Source organism: Pollicipes pollicipes, unplaced genomic scaffold (assembly GCF_011947565.3).
Source record: "Pollicipes pollicipes isolate AB1234 unplaced genomic scaffold, Ppol_2.1 Scaffold_3087;HRSCAF=3621_pilon_pilon_pilon, whole genome shotgun sequence".
Classification (NCBI taxonomy): Eukaryota; Metazoa; Arthropoda; class Thecostraca; order Pollicipedomorpha; family Pollicipedidae; genus Pollicipes; species Pollicipes pollicipes.
Genome location: NW_023596225.1, coordinates 30070672 through 30086282, shown reverse-complemented (window position 1 = coordinate 30086282; position 15611 = coordinate 30070672). Strand labels below are relative to the sequence as shown.

At 57.4% G+C, this 15611-nt stretch overlaps 1 protein-coding gene across 1 annotated transcript in view; it reads left to right on the top strand.

The window, feature by feature from the left end:
- The window catches only part of LOC119090020 (protocadherin Fat 1), a 62302-nt gene that overhangs the window by 26862 nt on the left and 19829 nt on the right, over positions 1–15611 (top strand). Inside the window, exons 8-14 of the mRNA XM_037212817.1 lie at positions 1691–1932; positions 2915–3159; positions 9295–9491; positions 12483–12701; positions 13649–13901; positions 14030–14285; positions 14771–15092. Of these exons, the coding sequence (XP_037068712.1) occupies positions 1691–1932; positions 2915–3159; positions 9295–9491; positions 12483–12701; positions 13649–13901; positions 14030–14285; positions 14771–15092 (1734 nt within the window). The remainder of the gene's footprint in view (positions 1–1690; positions 1933–2914; positions 3160–9294; positions 9492–12482; positions 12702–13648; positions 13902–14029; positions 14286–14770; positions 15093–15611) is intronic.

Here is a 15611-nt window from a genome sequence, read left to right as displayed (position 1 = left end):
GTGGTATGCTCTTCTGAAGATGGGTCATCTTCCGTCGCATTAGACGCAGTTAATTGCAAGTTAACGTATCGGTCGAATTGTCCGCGAGGTGCAGTTCGTCCTCATTTCATGGGCGACATAATCTAATTCGACTGTCGACTCATCGCAATGCCGCCGCGTCGTGCTTCGGAGTGCCGTGGAGGCCTCAAATCTCGTAATCGGCCTCGGGGTGCCCTCGAGACCTTGGCTCTCGTGCTCAGCTTCTGAGTGCCCTGGAGGCCTTGACTCCTGTGCCCAGCTTGACTCTGGCACTTAAGCTCCGGAGTGCCCTCGAGACCTTGACTCTCGTGCTCAGCCTCGCTGTGCGTACTCTGCGTTCATTAGCCGCTGCCGACCGACGGACGCGTGATTACGGCCCGGTCCTGACCGGCCACTGCTGACCGACGGACTCGTGATTGCGGTCCGGTCCGGACCGGCCGCTGTCCAGACCGACGGACTCGTGATTACAGCCCGGTCCGGACCGGCCGCTGCCAACCAACGGACTCGTGATTACGGTCCGGTCCGGACCGGCCGCTGCCCAGTCTCACTCGCAGCCAAGCCGGTCCTCTGGCCAGTCACGTGACTTGAAAACTGTGTACGGAATGCCCGTCTGTTGTGAGCGTGTATCGATATTTGTACTTGGATACATGCGTTAGGTGTAGCGTGCATAATATTCCTGTAATACGGGGACGAGACTGCTATAGGTGCGCTCTGATTTTGACCATATAACCCCTTCGATCGCCCGCCTTGTATTGCATGCATGCATGCACGTTTTAAGGGCGATCCAAAGAAACAATGGCTATTAAATCACAAGCCGAAAGGTGCATGAGCAAAATCTACATGCGGACGCACTATTAACAGTCAAGGGCATAACACCCACTCACACGTGAGTCGCAGTTCCTGCCACAACGATTTTATCGGGCTACTCGCTCGCCTTCTACCGTTTTAAAGCAGGTTAGCGCTGGCTTATGGTTTCAACGCTGATATCTCTGGGACATCAGTTTCGTGGACAGCTGGGTGCGCAGCGGGGGTGTTCTCGCGCAATAGCACCTCTTACCAGGCTTAGTTATGGTCCGTGGGACAAGCAGAAGCCCGTACTGTCTGGTGGCCCGCTGACGCATCTTCCCATGTGTTCCCCTTGTCACGGAGGACGCCTGCTAATGAGGAGGCCCCCTCGATTTGGCCGAGGCTCTCTTGACGGATACGTGGGTGTACGGCACGGTACGCCGCTCGCCCACACATGCTTTTGAGTTCGCAGCTGGTTTATGTCGCCAATCGTGACCCATGTCTTACGATGCGTGTGATACGGCTTGTCCCCGTCCCCCGCCAGCTGCGGATCACAGTCTCGATGCGTGTCTCACGGAGTGCTCACCGTGTCCGCCGCCAGCTGCGGATCACAGTCTCAGTGCATGTATCACGGTGTGTTCACCATGTCCGCCGCCAGCTGCGTATCACAGTCTCGATTCGTGTCTCACGGTGTGTGCACTGTGTCCGCTGCCAGCTGCGTATCACAGTCTCGATTCGTGTCTCACGGTGTGTGCACTGTGTCCGCTGCCAGCTGCGGATCACAGTCTCAGTGCGTGTCTCACGGTGTGTTCACCGTGTCCGCCGCCAGCTGCGGATCACAGTCTCGGTGCGTGTCTCACGGTGTGTTCACCGTGTCCGCCGCCAGCTGCGGATCACAGTGCTGGACGTGAACGACCGGGATCCGGCGTTCGAGCGCGCCCTGTACGCCGTGAACGTGTCGGAGGCGGCCGAGCCGGGTGACCGGCTACTGACGGTGAGCGCCGCCGACCCGGACGGCGAGGCGCTGCTCTACTACGGACTGGAGGCGGCGCAGAGCGACCGCTCTCTCCGTCTGTTCAGCATCGACCCCATGACCGGCCAGGTCACCGTGGCCGGACGACTGGACAGGTGAGGTGATCGATTGGGTCAGTCAGGTCACCGTGGCCGGACGACTGGACAGGTGAGGTCATTGGTTTGGGTCGGTCAGGTCACCGTAGCCTGACGACTGGACAGGTGAGGTAATCGGTTGGGTCAGTCAGGTCACCGTGGCCGGACGACTGGACAGGTGAGGTCATCGGTTGGGTCAGTCAGGTCACCGTGGCCGGACGACTGGACAGATGAAGTCATCAGTTGGGTCAGTCACGTCACCGTGGCCGAGACCGACCAGTTCACCGTGGCGCTCTTAGGCGGATAGCCAGTTAGTTATTGAATTTTGAAGGCGCGGCAACTGCACTGGTTATTTGCGCCAGGGCGGACAGCTAGGCTGAGCCGACAGGCGCTCGGGATGACTGACGTCGGTCCTGCCAGCGACACCTGTCAAATCAGGCGAGAGCCGAGGCTGGGGTCACTGCGCTGAGGTCAGTGTGAACCTGTGGGTGATCACCGAAACAATATTCTGTTCATCGTGTCTGTGCAGCTGCGAAAACGCCTGTCTCTGTTTTACCTCCTTTTTCCTGCCATTTCGGGACACCCGGGATTAAGTCTCAACGCAAAGGCGGCTCTCTCACAATGTGGTGAGGTATCTCTTTCCTGGTCATGCTGCAACGCGACGCGTTACAACGCACACATGGAACAACGCGAGCCAGCTCCGTTTCGCTTTTTTGCAGGTTGTGTCTGACAATATGTTACCATCTTACCTTACCGCGTGAGCGTGGCCTTGAGTGCCCCCGTGCCTGTTTCTGTTGTCAGAGTGACCGCGGTGTTTGCAGTTGCGCCGTCCTACAACTTGACAACGAATTCCTCCTCCTCCTCCTCCTGACTGTATTCTGGCACGATGCCACCGTGTTCTTAACCACCCCTCATGCTGTGCTGTCCAATCGTATAACGAACTAGTATATGCTACACAACGTAAGTAGACAGCGGCTGACACGTCTCACCCGTTCGGCCGCAGGGAGACGGAGCACGAGCACGTGCTGACGGTGTCGGTGCGGGACCAGGGCACGCCGGCGCGCCGTGACTACGCCCGCCTGCTGGTGCACGTGCAGGACGAGAATGACCACCGCCCGCAGTTCCTCAGCGACCTGGTGGTGGGCCAGGTGCACGAGACGGCGCCGGTCGGCTGGCAGGTGGTCACCGTGCTGGCCACCGACCGCGACCATGGCCAGAACGCCCGCATCACCTACTCCATACTGTCAGGTAGGCCACCCCGATGTGACGTCGCGTCTGTTGTGGTCATCCACACCGTGCTGCCAGGTATGCCCACTTCCTGATGGGATGCCGTGATCAGGCCCCTGACAAGGGACTGTTAGGCGTGCCCTGATCGCCGGCCACGTCCTCTGGGTATGCCAACTCCGCTTTAGCAGGCATGTCGTGGTCATCGGCACCATACTGCAAGGCATGTTACATCCGCACTGTCAGCTGTGTTATGGTCACCCGCTGCACGCTGTCAGGCATGCTGCCTCCGCACTGTCAGGCATAGGTACGCCCGGGTCATCCACCCCGTACTCTCAGGTTCGTTCGGCCTACACGGTCACGCATTAGGCATACGTAAACGGCTGTTAGGTATAATGTATTAATCCTGCCACCCACCTCAAACCATCAGGTATGATTTTCCATGTTGCTTGGCATACATAGGCCTCCTCTCTTATTCTGGCAGGTGTCCTCGCTCCATAATGCCGGGCATGTCTTGATCATCCTCCACGAGTGGTTCGCTTACCGTCTGATTATCGATTATCTGATGCAGCGGTGAAGTCAACTTGTTTTTGGTTCACTCTTCTCCCAACACTTCCTATCATCATGTTCCACGATAAGCCCTTGGCAGACCAACTCACATCATTACGCATGTCAAATGAAATAAGAGTCACTGGTTGAAGGTGTCATTCCTCTTGGTGTAGTACATCATCTGAAATGCGGTAAAAACAAAGCCATATGGCTTACGTTGAGGAGAGCGTAAAATGAACCAATCGGTTTCTCAACAGTGCACACGCCTCGCAGACAACGCCATGTTTCGCACGTTTCATTTTCTCAGCGTCCGCTGATCGACAGTGTTCCGAACGGAGAAATGTGACACTTGAGCACTCCACAACGGGATACCAGCCCGGCTGTGCTGGCCCCAACCCACCTCATGTCTCCAGACACCTCCTGTGCAAACACCTCCCCCTCAGCTGCACCACTCCGTCGGCGAACGCGCTTCGCCGCCCACCGAGTGCTCCAGCCGATGCCGGCCTTGATGGCCGACGCCCACAAACCCGATTTACCGGCTATTTTCGAGATGCAGACGGCGCCGTTGATGTTCGCCGTGGTGATGGCCTGATGTGCGGCATAGTCGTCAGCGGGGTTGACGAAGGGGGGGGGGGGAGGAGGTGGTAGCTGATCGCATTATCCTGTCAGTGACGAATGTGAGTGCAGAAAGTGTCGCTGAGAGGAGCTCGAGATGATTCCGGACCGCTCTCGAGGATATCGTACACACGTCTAGAAAGTCTGCAGAGGGGCGGGAGGCCTCGCTCCGTTGGAGCGGCTGCTGCTTTCAGTCTTCGCCCCGTTGAAGATCCCTCTCCGTTATTTTGACGGTACTTACCCGCTCCGTTAACAGACTTCTCTGTTGAAGGCAGGTCTCCGTTTCATCGGTATGTCTCTGGGCTCCATGGGTGCTTTTTCTATTTGCTGACGGCCGTCCCCGACCCGGGTGAACGATCTCTCTCGCCCCGCGGAGTCACCAGCGTCGGGGTCAGACGACGAGCCGGGCCGGTCGACCGGCTGCTGACCTGACAGCAGTGTTCGCTGGACCTGAACAGGGCTGCACGGACCTCATGGTCCCTCGTGGATCCGAGCAGGCGACGGTCGCCTCTCGCTCAGGGGGTGGTCGAGGTCTCGCGCCGACCGGCAGCGAAGCTGAGGCTGTCGTGCTCCTTTGTGATCCCGAAGACCCGGCGCTCACCGTCCAGCTGCGCAACAGCCGATGGACGGCCGCCTCTTCCGCCGCGTCACTTGGCGCGCGCCGGCCTCGCGCTCCGGGACCATTTTCGACACACCTAACAGCCTGCGGCGCCAGCGATGGCGTCATGTGTTGGCTTTGCAAGTGCCACTTACCCGGCACGACCGGCCACGGTTGACATTTTGTCACGAGGACACTAATCCGATCAGGGTCGCGCGGCGTGCTATTGGAAAATGGAGCGTTGGAAAGTTAGCGCCCGCCTCTGCTAACACATTGGCGCGCTGAACGATGGACCGATTCAATTACCCAATTGTGTGGCAGTGCCTGAAAATGAGAGTCTGGCGACATTTGAGGCATTGCAGTTTTCGGCTCGGCTTGCTTTAACTTGCCGCGGCTCAGTACGTGGTCAGGGAGACCAGTTCGGATGAACACAAACAGGCACGCGGCCTATTGGCATCGGTCTAGTCGGGGTCCTCTTTCACGCTTATGTGACTCACTAGAATGTTGCTGGCATGGAAACTTCCTTGAGTTGGAAATGTTTTGTGTTCGGTCACGGATACGCGACTAAAATTAGTAAGTGCAAAAGCGATCAGCTGGCGGAACTACTGTGGAACAGCAACCGAGTGGGCTCTCTCGAACACCTTCGATTTCTGGCGTTTCGGTCAGCACCAGGTCGGGGATTGGCGAGCTCGGGGAACAGCATGTATAGTCCACAGTTGTTGGCTCGGCGCGAACGGATGGACCGGACTCTTAAGTCATCATACTCATATCATTTTCTCAAAAAGGGTCATTTGCAGTGGGCCGTGAAGTGGCCCGGGTGCGTCACGCCAGAATGGTTGATCCCGTCGTTTTGGTTGTACTTGCATTCCCCATGTGTGGCAGAGTGTAGCGACAGGGCCAGACCACTGGCGGAGAAGTGGACATTGGTATTCAGCCTGCCTCTTTTGCTGCTGCAGCGAGAACCGTTTTAGATGCAGTACAAGGATGCGTGCAACCCTCCGAATCCGGAAGTCTTTGGACCACTTCTGGCATTCCTGGCACATGGAGCACGTCGGCTTTTCCTCTCAGTCAAGCCCTCCTCCTTGGGGAAAAGGTCAAACAAAATCCTGTGATCGCACCGGACCCGCTATGGCGATAAGTCAGGTCAGGTCAGATCTCAGGTCCCAGAACGGGTCGAACGTTGTGGACACGTGGTCACAGGCTGTGCGCGGCAGCGTGGACCTGAGCGGTCTGATGGACAGGTCAATGGACTTGAAATTTTCCAGGAACACGGAACGCTCCCAGGCCTCCAGTTTGGCTGGCACTGAGGGTGTCATTAATGGCGGTGGTTATGGGTTTGGGTTGGTTGCTGATGCAGTTAACGTCCTTATGCAAGTGCTCCAGCAGGTATTTGAGGAATGCCTGTTGTCGATAGCGTATGAATCGCGCCGCGAGCTTCTGGAACTGTGCCTTCAATGAGGGGTGGTCAGCGCCCGGTCAGCCTCATCTGAGCTCTTCCACAGAGTTTGCATCAGTGTGGCAAGGTCCTTTATGAATGCGCTCTCCATGGCGGTGATGGTTATGTTGACGTTTCTCGAGTACTCGTCCCGCAGGATGGAGTGACGCGGGATGGACACGCAGGACATGGAGACTAGTCTGGCTGAAGCTGCGCTCGCGGTTGGGGTGCTCTCCGCTTTGTAGGACGGCGAGAGCAAACCATTGCGGACACCGCCAACCGGACAGGTCCGGCGAAGTGGTAAACCAAGGAGCATCGAGGGCTGGACTGGACTAGTGAATCCGTGATGGGTGGAACACGGTGTTGGTGTTGGCTGATGGGAGAAGCTCGTAGGACTGTCTGTTTAGATGTACTGGCGGAAGTGGGCGCCGAACTGTTAAGGTATGCATGGGCGTGTTGCCCTAGTGGGAATGAGTGGTAGGATCACCGGGTGAGACTACGATCACATGAACTGGTGAGGCTGGTTGGCGGGATCAACCACTGGGATTGGACAGCGAGATGAACCCGTGAGACTTGGTGCTGGTATGAAATGGTTGGCGTAGGTGGGAGGTTCTAGTGTGGTAAGCACCGTCACCATCATCACCACCGTCATACGTACAGCTCATGCATGAGTGGTATAGCTCTTGGTTCTTTCGCATCCGGAGTTTTGATCACAAACGCATGATTAACCGGAGAACAGTGAACACTCGCGCGCACGCACACGCGTATGCGCACATTGACATCTACGCACGCACACCCACACGCGTGCACGCACACCCACGCATGCACACCCACACGGGCACATTTTCCTCGCACCTGATCTCTGACGGGTAGCGTACCCGTCCAATCCAATCCGAAAGTATTAACGCGTTCGTCTACCCTAATCTCTTCCGTATAAACCCGTGGCGTATCCGCGCGATAGGTGGTACTTCAGGGAAGCAGACATGATAGCCCGCCAGTGTGGCGGGCTGGCGTCTACCGGCGCCGTGCAAGGGGGCCGCTGGCTCTTCTGCTCTGCCTGGGCCGAAGGCGTTATCTCGGGAACCTCTTCTGTCAGTCGCCGGTAGCAAGGTTTGAGGCAGTCCATGGGTGCTGGAAGCATGGCACGTGCCTGAATGCCGATCACGGAATGGGACCGGTACTGCTGCCTTCCAGCTTGTCTCAGGAAGGGGCTGGTACTGCTGCCTTCCAGCCGATCTCGGGATGGGGCCGGTACTGCTGTCTGCCAGCCGATCCCGAGATGGGGCCGGTACTGCTGCCTTCCAGCCGATCTCGAGATGGGACCGTTACTGCTGCCTTCCCAACGATCACGAGGTGGGGCTGGTACTGTTGTCTTCCGGCTGATCTCGAGATGGGGCCGGTACTGTTGTCTCCGGCCGATCTCGAGATGGGGCCGGTACTGTTGTCTTCCGGCCGATCTCGAGATGGGGCCGGTACTGTTGTCTTCCGGCCGATCTCGAGATGGGGCCGTTACTGCTGCCTTCCCAACGATCACGAGGTGGGGCTGGTACTGTTGTCTTCCGGCCGATCTCGAGATGGGGCCGGTACTGTTGCCTTCCGGCCGATCTCGAGATGGGGCCGGTACTGTTGTCTTCCGCCCGATCTCGAGATGGGGCCGGTACTGTTGTCTTCCGGCCGATCTCGAGATGGGGCCGGTACTGTTGTCTTCCGGCCGATCTCGAGATGGGGCCGGTACTGTTGTCTTCCGGCCGATCTCGAGATGGGGCCGGTACTGTTGTCTTCCGGCCGATCTCGAGATGGGGCCGGTACTGCTGTCTTCCAGCGGATCTCGAGATGGGGCTGGTACTGCTGTCTTCCAGCGGATCTCGAGATGGGGCCGGTACTGCTGTCTTCCGGCCGATCAAGAATTGGGGCTGATACTGCTGCGTTCCAGCCGCAGCGCTCGTCGGAAGCTTTATATTGATAGTTCATTAGTGAATTATTTTTAGCATAAGCGAAGGTTAGAGGAAAGACAACGGACAAATGTTCCAATGTTGACGCCAGTGCTATCGCTCATACCTTTTACGCTTTCCTCACATTTTCCTCGCATCTTTGCCAAGTAACGTATGTTGTCAACAGCTAAGAAGTGCAGCAGTTAAGTGAACCACCCCATTTCATTATTTTTCTGATTTACCTCACTTAGTGGGTGTGGTTGTCAACAGCATGTTACTGCAGAGGTGAAACCAACTTTGTTTCTCTTCATTGCGGAAATTTGGCTCGCTGTTTCTTTGGTTTATTGGCGCCCGTAAATTTTCCGCCGCCTGCGAAATTTAGCTTGCTGCCGCCTCGGTGCTGTTTTAATGCGATGCATCAATCCTGTCGTTCTCTTGTTTTTAACGGCGTCGCGTTCAGCCACCCGCCCCCAATGTGCATCAGTAAAGTGGATCTGTCGAACAAATACCGCGGCTCATCAATTCCCATCACGGCCGATGCTCATCTACAGAGCTGTGATGAAGATGAAGCGGTCCTGTTGATAGTTCATTAGAGGCAGATAATTGACCTGTGGAACTCTGACATTGCTGTAGTTCAAGGCTGCAGTGAAAGCGTCTTACTCGTCTGGCCAACAGGCGTTTACTATGATTGGTTCCAATACATTTGCTCAACGGTAACAAAAGAAAAGAAAAACAAAAATACAACTTGATTGCATACCGGAGCAATTAAGCGATCTTTTGTAGCTGTTCCCCGTGTTTTCACTGTCGGTCTTGCGGTTCGGCTTAGAGACATCGTCCTACAATGCCGCCAGCCTTGCCTGTCCCTGCTTATGTAAGCTCCATACTTAACCCATTTCGGTTTCTGCGCGTACATTATGCGTGTGTTATCCTATCGCCGTGCCAGGTTGTGCATCCCTGCCCGCCTCCGTCCTGGTCTCCGTGTGGTATGGTGCACTCCGCTAACACCTGACGTCTACGTCCGCCGCCGCCAGGTAACGTGGACAACGCGTTCGCGGTGGACCCGGTGCTGGGCACCATCTCGGTGGCCACCGGGCTGGACCAGCGGCGCGCCAGCGAGTACATCCTAACGGTGCGCGCCAGCGACGCCGGCCGGCCGCCGCTGCACGGCGACGTCCACGTCAACGTGCTCGTCACGCTGCCCGACAACGCGCCGCCCCGCTTCGAGAAGGTCAGTGCGCATCGCCCCGCTTCGAGCAGGTCAGCGCTCACCGCCCCGCTTCGAGGGGGCCATGCGTACCACCCCGCTTCGAGAAGGTCAGTGCGCATCGCTCCGCTTCGAGGTCAGTGCGCACCGCCCCGCTTCGAGAAGGCCAGTGCGCACCGCCCCACTTCGAGAAGGTCAGTGCGCACCGACCCGCTTCGAGAAGGTCTGTGCGCACCGCCCCGCTTCGAGAAGGTCAGTGCGCACCGCCCCGCTTCGAGCAGGTCAGTGCGCACCGCCCCGCTTCGAGAAGCACTGCGCACCGCCCGGCTTTGAGAAGGTCTGTGCGCACCGCATGGCACTACGGCGGACAGCAGTTAAGGGTAGACCGCGGTTTTGTGGTCAGTGAGATGTCATGCTTGAGGAGGTGTTTTGAGTTTGCCCTAGCTTTAGTAGCCGGTAATTGATTAATATTACATGTCATCAGAGCTGGCAAAGGCTGATGATTGTGCATTTTATCAGATTTCGTGACCGAGTTAACTAAGGATTTCATTACAGCTGTGATAACTTGTGGTCGTTTTTGTGATTAGTTGCTGTTAAATTCCCTCGAATTCGATCTAGGCTGCAGGCTTACCACAGATTGGAATTTTCACTTGTGTGGCAAAGGTCTGCAAAAAAAATCGTTTAGGTACAGCAATATGAAGGCTTACAAAATACTAGAGTTAAAAATCGCACGGTCAAGGTCTGCAAACCTTTTCTTAAGATGCTGTTTATTTCAGTGAAGTGATGTGTCACCGAACAAATTATGCATGAGTTCGTTTTGCCTAATTACATACGCTATGGAATGCTATCTCGATTTCTAGTTGACGCAAATGCTACCGCAAACATCCTTTTGTTGAACGTTCTGGCGTTCTCAACCAGCTAGCTCCTAGCGAGCTCCGCACTTTTCTCGGGCTGATTAACGGTTTCTCGCTGGCCGAACGTGAAACGAACAATGAACGTCGTCGCCGGGCATGAGAAGCCTTTTACGAGCCAAGTGCGGCCGACGGTCAGGCCGATTGTTAATCGATGCTCAAATTGCCGCATTACTGGCCTCTCAAGGTCTGTCAGGAGCCGCGAGCTGCGCCGCGCCCATCCCCGCCAGTCGGCCCCCTCTCACCCGGGGTGACTCCGCGCGGCTGTCGACGGCGGTGAGAGGCGCCGCGGCCCATCCCCGCGAGTCGTCCCCTCTCACCCGGGGGTGACTCCGTGTGGCTGTCGGCGGCGATGAGAGGTGCCGTGGCCCATCCCCGCCTGTCGGCCCCCTCTCACCCGGGGTGACTCTGCGCGGTCGTCGGTGGCTGTGAGAGGCGCCGCGCCCATCCCCGCTAGTCGGCACCCTCTCACCCGGGGCTGCTTTTGCGCGGTCGTGGTGGCGGCAAGGGACGAGTGTGGATCAGGAACAGTGTTTTTTTTATCGTATTCCGTCGCGAGGACCAAGTGAGAGCCAGCGCGTGCAGTGTACTCTTTGACAGCGCAAGTGGTCCCTTGGAGAGTTGCAGTGTTCTTCCCCTGTTGGGCTCAAACAACGGGCTCACGTGGTACTGGATCGCGCTTCGAGTGGAAGGATATGCTTTCAGCTTTTTCCATGGAAATCTGTCACTTTGAGAACGGATAAAGGCATGATATGTTGCGCTGAATAGACTAATCGCCTGGCTGTCGGTCATACTAATCGAAATCGGCTTGTCCGTGGCCGTGACCGAACCAGCCGTCGTGTGCGATTTCCCCTGACGGATATTTCAGCATTCGCGAGGCCATACCAAAATGCGTAAGGGGAGTCTATCTTAGCAAGACTCTTGAAATAGTCGGCGATGGGCAGAGACCAGAGCTTGCTTGCAAGTAGCTACTCCAGAGTTGCTATCGTTATTTCTTTACGGCCCACGTCGCTTGCGGCGGAGAATATTCACCACCGTACAGATGCCGCAGCTGTTGCTCAGACGCGCGCGGCGGAGCTTGTGCATATTTGGGAACTATTTGACTGTGATGTGAATATGGGAGCGACGGAAGCTCAACTGGTTTGAGCTTTCAGTCCAACCCTATCCACTGCGAATGATCAACATGGAGTAATGCAGCGAAGAAATGCAGAACAATTTCGACGTGAAACGTTAAAGAGTAACGCGCTGCTCCCGAGCATGTCCTCTTTTCTTTATTGGCTGGCTCCCTGGGAACAACCCCTATAAACTTCGATAAACTTAAATGAATGGTGGTACGCTGTTGACCTGTCGTCACTGAACATGGCTAATTTCTGACGTGTTAAATTATGTAAGGAATATTCTGACCAGATGGCTTTCGAATCCACTGGTATTCCCGGTGAAAAATACAATGGAAACCGTACGCACGCGCATAGTATGGACGCCGCGGACGGCTTCCGAAGTCAGTTTTAAAGCCACGTCCGCAGTCTGCCGCCTGCTGCGCCGAGTTGGCCGTCGGGAGACAGAGCGCCGTAATCGCAGCGAGCTGAATGGTCCGCGATCTGTTCGTCTTCTGCGGCTGACATTTTTATCCGCCGGTGCCGGGCGACGGGCCTTCTGACAGGCCAGGAAGTTATCAGAAACTTCGTTTGTAAATCTAATCTTCAAGGGGAAGTTTTTCAGCTCGAAGACTTCCCTGTTTCCGTTCGCAAGATCAATAGGCCATCTGATGCCGCATTGGCAGAGGCTGTTTTCAGCTATGGGGAACAATGCGTCGGCGTCCACGGCGCTGACTATAGGATGAAAGGAGCTCTGGCCAAGGAGAGTGGGATGAAAGGATGGCGAGGATGGAAAAAGATCCTCCAGACGAAAGCCCCTGCAGGCTACATTGGACGTCATCTGCAGAGCTCATTGGCTTTGTGTGCACGGCTCAGATAGCTGCGTCGGCCACTAGCGTATCTGAAATGCCTTCTCACGTTATGGACCGTAGCCGGCCGAGTGCGGTGCTGAGGTGGAGGACTGCAGAACTCCGGGGGCGCTGACGTGTTGTCCGTGTCCACTGCTGCAGGCAGAGTACGGCGCTGAGGTGGAGGAGGACAGGCCCCAGGGCTCCCACGTGCTGGACGTGGTGGCCCACTGCCGGACTTCAGTGACCTACCGTCTGGTGGGAGGCAATGAGGACGGCTCGTTCCTGCTGAACCCTGGCGCCGGGGTGCTCACCGTCAGCGAGAGACTCGACTACGAGCGCCGCACCTGGTACAACCTGTCCATACAAGCCGTCAGCATGGTGAGAGTTCGCGTGACTACGAGCGCCGCACCTGGTACAACCTGTCCGTACAGGCCGTCAGCATGGTGAGAACTTCGTTGGCGGTTTTGGAATTCCAAGTCCCAACGCTCGTTGGCGCTCAGTTCACTGGACGGATAGGCGGGCGGAACTTACCAGACGTGCCAATGATGCTGTCAAGTGCGTGGGTTAGCTTTGGTGACCGACACCATACATTGATATCCTGATGACTTTTAAATGGCATTTGCTGCCCCATTTGTAGGAGCATGATCTCCACACTGTCTCAAGTTGTGCTATTTCCACAAGCGGGTGAAGAACCCTAATCGTGTGCCGTTACGCAGTGGCCTCCAACGCACATCTCACTTGTGACCATCTCCTCTGTCGGATGAGGTGGCCCACACGAGCGGCATTATAACCAGAGGTCTGATCCCGTCTGACCTGTGTGCCGTCCCCTCCAGGTGGGCGAGGTGGCCCACATGAACGTCATCATACCCTGACCTCTAACTGACCCCGGCTGACCTGTGTACCGTCCCCTCCACACGAGCGTCATTATACCCTGACCCCTACTGACCCCGGCTGACCTGTGTGCCGTCCCCTCCAGGTGGGCGAGGTGGCCCACACGAACGTCATCATACCCTGACCTCTGACTGACCCCGGCTGACCTGTGTACCGTCCCCTCCACACGAGCGTCATTATACCCTGACCTCTAACTGACCCCGGCTGACCTGCGTACCGTCCCCTCCACACGAGCGTCATCATACCCTGACCCCTACTGACCCCGGCTGACCTGCGTGCCGTTCCCTCCACACGAGCGTCATCATACCCTGACCCCTACTGACCCCGGCTGACCTGTGTGCCGTCCCCTCCAGGTTGGTGAGGTGGCCCACGCGAACGTCATCAAACCCTGACCTCTAACTGACCCCGGCTGACCTGTGTGCCGTCCCCTCCAGGTGGGCGAGGTGGCCCACACGAGCGTCATCGTGCACGTGCTGGACGTAAACGACAACCGTCCGCGGCTGGCGCGGCCACGTTACGCCGGCCGGGTGCGCGAGTCGGCGCCGGTCGGCTCGGCCGTGCTGGCCGACGACGGCCGGCCGCTGGTGGTGGCCGCTGTTGACCTGGACGACAACAGCAACGGCCGGCTGCTGTTCAGCATCGTGGAGACGGCCGCCCGCCAGTTCCTGCAGATCGACCCCGACTCCGGTGAGAGTGGCCGGAGCGTGCCGGCGGTGCGAGGCAACTGAACACTGTCGCGGCTCATGTGCTGGTTTGGAGTCTGTGTCCGGCCTCGGGCTGTACCGGCTCCGTCCGCTAACGCGTGTGCTGCACAGGTGCTCTGAGGACGGCCGGCGCGCTGGACCACGAGAGCCGGTCCCAGCTGGAGTTCACGGTGGACGTCTGGGACCGCGGTCAGCCCCGTCTGCAGGCGGCCAGGCCGGCCCGCGTCACCGTCGCCGTGCTCGACGTCAACGATGAGCCGCCCCGCTTCGCGCACGCGCAGTACAACTTCACCGTGCTGACGCCCAGCTACGACGGCGTGGAGGTCGGCACCGTGCAGGCCTCCGACCCGGACACGCAGAACATCAGGTAACAATACAGGCCTCCGGCCCGGACATGCAGAATATCAGGTAACAGTGCAGGCCTCCGACCCAGACACGCAGAACACCAGGTAGCAGTGCAAGTCTCCTACCTGGACGCGCAGAAGATCAGGTAACAGCGCAGGCCTCTGACCCGGGCACACAGAACACCAGGTAACAGTGCAGGCCTCCAACCCAGACACGCGGAATACCAGGCAATTCATGTGATATTGCTTGGGTCATACCGCGAAGAACGTTTGCGTTGTATCTGCGACGCGAAGAACGTTTGCGTTGTACCCTCTGTCATGTCCCCAGCTACCCGCTGACCCCCTGTCCCGTTCGCAGTTACTCACTGACCCTCTGTCCCGTCCCCAACTACTCGCTAACTCCTTGCCCTGCCACCAGCTGCTCGCTGACCCTCTGCCCCGTCCCCAGCTACTCGCTGACTCCTTGCCCTGTCACCAGCTGCTCGCTGACCGTCTGCCCCGTCCCCAGCTACTCGCTGACGGGCGCCGACGCGGCGCTGTTCTCGCTGGCCGCCGACACGGGCTCGCTGCGCCTGCTGCGCGGTGAGACGGTGCCGCCGCTGGCCAACGTGACCGTGCACGCGTCGGACGGGCCGCACCGCGCCGCCGCCCTGGTGCTGGTGCGCAGCCGCCAGGTGGCCAGTCGTGGCCTGGTGTTCTCCAGCGACCAGTTCTACGGCACCGTGCGCGAGAACACGACTCGCGTCGACATCGTGGCCTCGCTGTCCGTGCGGGGCAACCAGCTGATGGAGCACCTCGCCTTCCGCATCCTCAACCCCTCCGAGTACTTCGTAAGTGATGGCGCGAGGTGGTGGTCGTCCGAGCATTTGGCATCACCGACGGCTTTTAGTGGGTGTTGTGTCCAGTGTGTATGTCCAGGGTGGACGGTGCTGGTCCGTATATCTCGCTGAGAGGCAATAATTCCTGATTTTGCGACACATTGTCAAAATGTGGCTTCTAACATGGACTCCGTAGGCTTATGCGGTGCGACGTAGTAGTGCTTGTAAATGCTACCGACGTTTGTGGGTCCTGAAAGGTGCTATTTGGAATCGCGATTTTCTGCTCATCTGAGCACAGAGCCGACAAGCACTGATCAGTCGCTAGTTCCAAGGCACCGAATTCCTTGTTTATAAGATGCTGGCTCTCTAGCGTCGGTTCTGAACGTTATATGACGCCTATTGTTGGGGGCGTTTCAACGGCCGACAACTGGGGTAAATGATCCAAGGGGCGTCGTTTTAAACGTCGCTGATGCCGCAAAAAAGCTTTTGAAGCCCCCGGTGTGACGTATGTATGGTGTTGGGGCAGAGCTA